We start from the raw sequence: 9,209 nt of genomic DNA, 5'->3' as shown, positions 1-9,209 counted from the left end.
TAAAACCAGCCAGTGGGTCCCCACCTGCATTTTTATTGGTTAAAGAGCCTCCACCTACCCCATTACGTGGGTGACCTGCCAGTTTAATCTTTGCATTACAGCTGTTGGAAAAGATGGCTCTCTAAGCAGCAAGTGTGCCCTAAGTGAGGGTTGCTAGGCAACAGGCCCACCATGCCAGCGCCTCAGAGCTGGCATTTAGCAGTGCAGAACTCCTGCCTGCCCGCCCCCCTCAAGCTCAGTGGGTGCACTTCTGTTGCTGGATGCAGTCTCCTAAAACATGGCTCCTAGACAACCTGCACCAGTCCCCTGAGAGTATTAGAAGACAGGTTCCTAGGCCCCACAGAAGCAGAATCTCTAGGAGTGAGGCCATAGAAGCCCTTCTAAATAAGAAAGGCACACTGACCCAGGGTGAGCACACTGTTAAACAAAACACTTAAAAATTCTTTGGATTTATCCAGGTCATTACAAATAGCTACCTATAGACAACTACAGAATCTGAGGCTTAGTGTGACTCTTTTTTAAGACTCCCCACTCTCATTTGATAGATGGTGAATTACTAATCCAGGAAATGGGTGATTATCTTGCAAATTTCAGTTCTGCAAAATCAGCAAAGAATGTTACACTGTCCTGGCACATTTAGCTGGCTCAGATAGAAAAAGAATATTAGAATATGAGGTATATTTTCATTTATTTCTCCAGAGACTTTTAGTTCATTATCAAAGAGTCAATCAACCCTTTATTTTTCAGGAGCAGGGTGTGAAACTGTTCTGTAATGTGTTATTATAAAATTGAACCAGCCTAGTATGTGAATATTGGAGAAGGAAATGGCAACCCACTCCAGTGTTCTTGCCTGGAGAATCCCAGAGATGGGGGAGCCTGGTGAGCTGCCGTCTATGGGGTCACACAGAGTCGGACACTACTCAAGTGACTTAGCAGCAGCAGTGTGTGAATATATCTTAATCAAGAAAATAAAGTCAGAAACTTAGTGGGAAGAGGCTAGTTGAGGGTGTACCAGGTGAAAACAACTCATTATTTACATCACAGGCTTGAACACTTTGCATGTTCCATAAATTACATTTCACTGTGAGAAAGGGGACAGCAGGCTGGGGAAGTTAATCAACAATAAGGGACAGATTTCCCTGGTGGTCCAGCGGTTAAGAACCTGCCTGCCGGTGTAGGGAACATGGGTTTGATCCCTGGTCTGGGAAAATTCCACATGCCTCAGGACAACTAGGCCCATGCGCCACAACTGCTGAGCCTGTACTCTAAAGCCTGCGTGTCGCAACTACTAAAGCCTGCTTGTCTAGAGCCTGTGCTCTGCAACAAGCAGTCCCTGCTTGCCACAATTAGAGAAAGCCTGCACGGCAGTGAAGACCCAGCACAGCCAAAAAAGAATAAGTAAAAATTAAAACAATAAAGGATATAGGGTTATGAAGGTTTATGTAATAAATTCATTCTGTGGCAGTTTCAAATGTGTACAAATTCTTTTGACAGGTCCATCAAAAGATGGGAGTCTAATACCCTTCCTTGGGGTCAACTTTAGTGACTCATTTTTAACAGTACATATAATGGACCAGGCTAGGCTAGAAAAGACAACGCAGCTACCTGCCTGTTTCTCTTGAGATGCTTCCTCTTGGCGGGGAGGCCACGTGTAGGTCTTTACAGCCATAACCTCAGCTAAGATCTCCCTCGTCAGACAGTATCACCAACAGCTTGCAGACTTCCAGTGCCCAGTTTGTTGAACCATCCCTGTGGATACCAACTGGTGCAAAATGAGTTATTCCTGTTGAGTTCTGACTAAAGTGCAGACCTGTGAACAAAAATGCCTTTTTAAGCCACTAAACTTTTCGGTGTTACAGATCATCAGAATTTAACTTACCACAGAGCCAACGTTCCTCATCCTACTATGTTTCCCAAACTACTGCAGATGCTAACAGATATCCAAGAGGAAAATACACAAGGCTGTCAGGTACCTGATAATTTGAAATTTCTGCCTGATAAAGTTTAGATCCCCCCATTCAGAATTAAATTTGTTCTTAAATTGGAAGCCATGGCAAAACAACTACTCCAAAACGATAAAGGTTCCAGTGGTTCCAGGAGTAGAAACAGAAATTTGGCTTTGAGCAGGCTCTGTTCTGAGAGGCATCACTTTCAGCATTTGGAAGTAGATCAGTAGGGTAGCCCCAAATTAATCCAAAAGTGATATTAAAGTGTTGCATGGTAAATATCAGTATTTTTGTTTTAAAAATGACCCACTTGGGATATTTCCAGGCCCCAGTGGTGCTTTGGTACATTTGCTGACAACTCTAGTTCTGAAGGGCTTCCCTGGTGGTTCAGATGGTAAAGAATCTGCCTGCAATGCATGAGACCCAAGTGCGATCCCTAAAAAGTTTTCACGATCAATCTTGATTAGGGGGCGTTACAGCAATCTCTGTCTATAGCTATGTTCCTTTAGATTCACAGTGCACATCGGCATATTGAAGTCTTGAGATCTCGAGGTGAGAAGTCTGTTTTAACTTGAAGAAAGCCTTGCATGGAATTAACTGTCCATGGAACCACTAACATCTCAAGGAACAACACTGGGAAATGATGGCCTGGTCCACTGGTTCTCAAACTTTCTGACCATAGGACATTCTTCAGTTACTGAGCTCCCCCACCACCCCCACAAAGTTTTTTTTTTATGACAGTTAAATCTATCATTACTTTCCATATTAGGAAATTTTTTAAAATGTAAAAAATATATTAGCTCAGACTTATGGTCAAGTTGAGATTGACAGGAACCAGATTCACCTCACTTGAAACCATCAAAAATAAAGACAAATTACATGAAAAAAAATACGATTTTGAGAACTGACAATAGGCAACAAGGATAGTTAAGGGGAAATGAGGTCAGCCTTGAGATTAGGAAGCTTATTACTCTTTTGAGAGCTTCTGGGCTATAGTGCAAGGAGGGGGAATAATGAGGGAGCTGAAAGGCACCCCAAGTTGAGAAGACAGAGCTGAGGGTCCAGAGGGACCAAGGCGGCTAGAGTGGGAGGGGCTGGAGAGCTGCACAGAGCAAGAACCCCAGGAATTCGTACAGTCCTGCCTAGCCCCCGACGTGACGTCTTCAGCTGTCCCGACTGAACATGCGTGAGGTACCTACTCAAGAGTATGGAAAAACCATCTGAAAGATTTAGGCAGAACAGCGTCTGGTGCTCATACAGAGCTGGGAACAGTGCCTGCTCTCATCAGTGAGACTGGGAAGCGTGACTCACGGAGCGCTGGATGGAACACACAGGTCTTGCTTCAGTAATGGGGAACAATTAACCCTAAACTGAACACTGCTCTGGTTCTGCCTTAAAAAACCCTGCTTATCAGCGAAACCTGAAAGGATCAAAGTTTCCAAATAACTGCATCCCAGAGCAATGCTCTGGAATTTCTTTAGGAATAAAAAATACCCAGTACTCAGTTTCTAGTGTCTGGCATCCGATCAAAAATTGCCAGGCATCTGCAGCAACATGGATGGATCTAGAGATTGTCATACTGAGTGGAGTAAGTCAGACAGAGAAGGAAAAATATCCTATGACATCCCTTATATGCAGAATCTAAAAAGAAATGATTCAAATTTACAAAACAGAAACAGACTCACAGATTTAGAGAAAGAACTTATAGTTGCTGGGGGTGGGAGGAAGGGATAGTTAGGGAGTTCAGGATCACCATGTACACACTGCTATATTTAAAATGGATAACCAGCAAAGAGGTCCTACTGTATAGTATAGCAGAGAGAACTCTGCTCAATGTTATGTGACAGCCTGGATGAGGGGGAAGTTTGGGGGAGAATGGATACCTGTATATGTATGGGTGAGTCTCTTTGCTGTCCACCTGAAACCATCACAACATTGTTAATTGGCTATACTCCAACATAAAAGTTCCAAAATAATAAATAATAAAAAAAGTTAAATTTACCAAGCATGCAAAGAAGCAGGAAAATAGTCCATAATGATGAAAAATAAAATCTATCAGAACCAACCGAGACTTGATATACATTGTGATAATTAGCAGGTAACAATATTAAAACAGCTAATTGTAACAGTATTCTATTTTGAAAGCATTAAGTAGCAATGCAGAAGATGTAAAAATGGTTCAAATAAAGCATTGTGGGTGAAAACTATAATGTAATACATAAAAAATAAACTGAATAGTCCTGATGACAGACTAGACAGTGCAGAAAAGAACTTAAGTGAATTTAAGAGAATTTTAATAAATGAATTATCACTGAGCCGTAGGACAAACTCAAATGGCCTAATAAGTGTGTAACTGGAGTCTGCTGAAAGCGGGGGAAGAAAAATATTTGAAATGATGACTGAAAATTTTCCAAACTTGATGAAAACTGTAAAACTACAGATCCAAGAAACAGCATTAGTAGCAATGAGGCTTCCTAATGCTTTGCATGGGAACAGTCCCTCTTTCTTAGTTAGTACTAGAAAGACTGCTGTGTATTAAAAAGCATTTACCAAGACGAGGGTGGGACGATATGAGAGGATATCACTGAAACATGCATATCACCATATGTGAAACAGATGACCAGTGCAAGTTGATGCATGAAGCAGGGCACCCAAAGCAGGTGCTCTAGGACAACCCAGAGGGACAGGGTGGGGAGGGAGGCGGGAGGCATGGCTGATTCATGTCAATGTATGGCAAAAACCACTAAAGTAATGTAAAGTAATTAGCCTTCAATTAAAATAAATACATTAATTTTTTTAAAAGTATTTCCCAATACCAGTCTATTATCTGATGACAGGGATATTCTGGTAAAATTTATCTAAGCAAAACATTCATACTTAAAAGGCAAAAACTTTTCTAAGAGACACATATGATTTCCTTGAGATGGTGACTTAGCTGACCTGGATCAAGAGACATTTTGAATTTTCCACTTGGAATTACAGATTTTTCTATTTTAAAAGCCACACAAAGATACTTAAAATTCTTCTACCAAAAATTTGATAAAATTTAAGGTTTACTTTCTGACTTGAAGCTAAGATTTCTTGCCATGGTATGTACTTGTTTCCAATTATCTCCATAAACTCTTAGAACCAGGCATCCACATCACAGGTGCAAGCTACCAATCTGGGAAGGACCAGGGGATCCACTCAAGAAGATAATAAAGAGAAAAGGACCTAACCATAGTGAAAGGGGAGGGCTTACTGTACAATTTCCTTTTGTATTTGCACTTGCTTAAAATATTGTTACTAGAGTTCTAATAGCTCTGGAGGCATTACTTTCAATATAGTAAAAGAATTATGAGTATTAAGTCAATCTATTTGTTTAATACCTCTGGGTTCTCAATTGAACCGTAAACAATCATATGACCAACAGGAAAGGATTCCTCCGTAATTTCTGCTTTGTAAATTCCCAAATAAAGCTTTCATTGTCACGCAGTGTTTCTCAAGTAACTGAGAGCAATATTTCATAGGCTTCCAATATTTTACTAGCGTCTTTAGACACACTTGGTTTAAATCTTGGGGATTCATACAGTTTCTGGGAATCCTAGTTAACTCTATGGAATCTAAAATTCTTAAAGATAAATACACTCTCTTATTTTAAAATAATTAATTACAAGCACGTACATATACACACATACACAGGATGAAAGTTTCGTTTGTCTTTTAACGATACTATCACCTTCTACTTTTGCCAGTTTCTAGTTTTGCCGCTTGATTCCGAGTTGACCCAGACATATAGAATAACCTCTTCATATCACAGGTACCAATATCAGCAGTCATCAATCTCCCGAAGTGAACTGAGCAAAATAACACACACACACACACACACACACTGAAGAGTCAGTATTTATTCTGATTAATATTTTACAAAATTTTGACAGATTTAATTTATGTAAGGAGAGCTAATTTATTAAACACTTTACAGGTTTTTCTTTCCACAGAATAACACGTTAAGTAGCAAAATAATACTTGGCACAGTTATAAATAAAGAATATAAAATAAAAATATCCATAGCTTAAGTAAAATAATGATGCTGTTTTATGCCTATCAATATTTGAAACAAATTCCTGGGAACAACAAAAATAAGGAAAAAATTCCAAAGAAGTAATTCATGTTTAGAGCTAAAAAGTAAGTTCCTATTGCTAAAAGTATCCAATTAAGCTGATATGAACTATTCCTCAAAGAGTCACCCTTATACACACTTTAGAATAGGGTTAAACTGGTTCCACACATAAGACCTATAAAATCATTAGAAGGTACACTGCTGCATAGTTGGCTCCTGACCATCTGACCATTTCTGAGTTATAGATTTCACTGGTGCTATGAGATGGTTTAGTGCTAAAGCATTAACATTGCTAGTATTTTCCATGTATACATCTACAGTTTTTTTTTCTATTTAACTGAAAGACATTTCTTTCGCATTTAAAAGAATATTGTACCATAAAGAAAGAACATGGTAACAACACTCTCATTCAAACTCTGAGAAAACCACCATTGTATTTGACTGTTAATAAAAAATGTTTCGATAAAAATTGCAACTGAGTCTTCATGTGAAGTGGCTCAAAATACAAAAAATTAAAACAAATTCTAGCCTTTTATAAATAACTTTGAATTTAAAAATTATCTAAAATTTCCCCCAATTAGTAGTCAAAACTAGCAGAGACATTTGTAAAGTTAACCAGTTTTGTACATTCTATGACAAAATGGCACGATGCTATTGCCACCCCACACCCATCTCTTCCCTTTCAAAAATAAAGTACGTATGTCAATTTTCTAATATTAAAACACACATACACTAAGTAATCTTTTTGATGTATGATTTATGGTCAAAGAAACTACTATATAAAAATGGTACTTGGAAATACTGAACATCAACTATATACATTTTTGCTGCTCCTCTTACTAAGGCAAGGGGCGGGTTTACCACTAGATTGCTTTAATGCCTGTAATCTGCATTTTACAGAGAATACTAATTTTACCAAGCATCAGACATGCAGTGAACTTGCAGGGTATAATGCCTATTAACAGCAATATTGAACGTCACTAGAAGCTCATGGGTTATCTCCCTTTTCTTTTTGGTTGGATAAAATGCAATGAGCAGCTTTAAATACACTAACGTACAGAGACACAAAGAGAAAACGATTTGATAAATTATTTATATACAGATACACAATCTTTACACCGGTCGAGGATCTGTCATCAGTCTGGCCACCCTTTTCCCACTCTCCCCTGGCCTATTCCCTCTCACCCACTTCCCACAGGTTGCTCGAACCACAGTTTGCTACAGCACTGAAAGAGGACTACACCAAGTCTCACTCTGTAAACAATATTTGTGGAAGCAGTGACTAACAGTTCACCATGAGAGTATGGAAATGCTGCAACAAAAATTGATCAGTGCATCATGTTTAACAATTAGAAAATCTTTCTGAAATTGTTTCAGACAGCATTAACAAATTTCAAAACATTCAACGCTGGGAAAACTGAAACAATCTTAGAGATAAAATTCTTTCCGATAGGTCATTTTTCAAAAACCAGAGTATACCATTTGCTTTTCTTTTATTCACACGTCTATTATGTACAGAAATAATGCTCCATCTTTAGCTAGACTCCCATTATTTTGTCTATAATTTATTTTTGCAGTATATCCGTTTATCTCTATTACTGAGAATTTTGCATTAACTTGAAAATAGCTCAACTCTTAAAAATTGGACTATTTGCCCATCAAATTAAATTCTAATTTATGCTTTACTGGATAGTGTGTGCTAGTATACATTCTATGAGGTGCATCATGCACTTAGTAGGGCTTTTATGATGAACAAAATAACATGACTTACTATACTCATGCAAGTGCTTTATTATCAGACCGTAAAACCTTAAGAGCAAGGTTACTACAAATTATTTCACTGAACTAGAAATATATCAGCGCTTCAACAGCTGATAGCAATAAAACATTGTTAGCACGTTTTTTTGGGTGAACATTATTTTCCTGTGCCTCTGAAGACACATTACAGTAGATCCCTAATAAACCACATGATTTTCATCACAGCATTTACATGTACATTCTAACACGTACATAATACTAGTCTGAATCAAGACAACTCTCTTGGAATTAAATGCAATACTAATAGTAGACTGCATTATAAAATTTAGCTATATACCATAAATTTAGTTTTAGCTAGACTCAAATATTTCTGATCAGTAAACCATGTCTGTCAACAGTAAGTTCACTCCTTCCTCATGAAAAATGTTATGAGAACAAAACCAAAAAGCTGCGTATGTTGTGAATTCCCACGTTAAGAACCATTAAAATTCTTTTTAAGATCTTTATTCTTCCCAGAAGTGGCAGTGTGTTCTGTCCATGTTTACCTTTGTTAATAAAAGTGTTGAAAAAAAAAACTGTAAAGTTCACTGTTAGCCCTACATATAGCATGCTATTTGTTCAAAGGACGTGGATTCGAGTGTGAGAGAGACACGGACAGACACAATTTTCAGGCACCACTCAGCAATATGCTTCAAAGGATAAAGATGTTGCTACACGAGCTGGTACCCAGATCCTGATATTTGGTCATATTCTATTGTATACTGCCTGGTCCAGTCCACGGTAACAGGACGAAAGAGGCCACAGCATCGAAATTCAAAGAAGTCTATAATATTCCTTACACATCCATGGCTAAACAACCCCCGCAAAAAAAAAAAAAACAGAAACAAACAAAAAACAGAAAAAGAAAAATATAGTCTATTAGTATAGTAACTTAATATGAGTTTAACATAATTTTAATGTTAAATATATTTTTTCCAAACTTAAATACTCAGATTTTTTTTGTCAGAAAGAATCTGCTTATAACTCTACAAGATATGTATGCATTCACGTTTCTTCAGAGCTCTGACAACACTGATTTTTCTCTTGTGCTTATACCATAGGTTACACTATTATATTTTAAAGTTATTCAAACATCCATCTCTCATTCCTATGTAAAATGCAATTTTTGATAATCCCGTTCCTTGACTGGTAGCTCTTTGGCAAGGAGACAAACTATATCCAAAACTGAGAAAGTAAAAGACAATATAAATTAAATAGCATAAATGTGACAGTGTACATAAGAGTAACAATTAAAAAAAAGAAATGTCAAGGGAAGTTCCTGGAATTTTAGAAACTTCAAGAATACCTTTGGAAAAGCAGTTTTACACCTTATGTAATTATTGTGCCAAAGGGAGAATTCTCAA

The 9,209-nt window shown here is 37.8% G+C and overlaps 1 protein-coding gene across 2 annotated transcripts in view; it reads right to left on the bottom strand.

The window, feature by feature from the left end:
- Positions 1-42: 42 nt before the first annotated feature.
- ZDHHC17 (zDHHC palmitoyltransferase 17) overlaps positions 43-9,209 on the bottom strand; it is a 108,729-nt gene continuing 99,562 nt past the window's right edge. The window contains exon 17 of one of the 2 annotated variants that reach the window (XM_055396613.2): positions 43-5,782. In XM_055396613.2, coding sequence (XP_055252588.1) covers positions 5,755-5,782 — 28 coding nt within the window. In that variant the 3' untranslated portion in view covers positions 43-5,754. Of the gene's footprint in view, positions 5,783-5,818; positions 8,656-9,209 lie in introns of those variants that run through there. The other variant, XM_055396612.2, reaches the window with a different exon arrangement.

The sequence above is a fragment of the Moschus berezovskii genome, chromosome 6 (assembly GCF_049115385.1).
Source record: "Moschus berezovskii isolate FMDL1 chromosome 6, NW_MosBer_1.0, whole genome shotgun sequence".
In the NCBI taxonomy this organism is placed as follows: Eukaryota; Metazoa; Chordata; class Mammalia; order Artiodactyla; family Moschidae; genus Moschus; species Moschus berezovskii.
The sequence above is the reverse complement of the archived record's forward strand: the minus strand, read 5'-3'. Positions and strand labels throughout refer to the sequence as shown.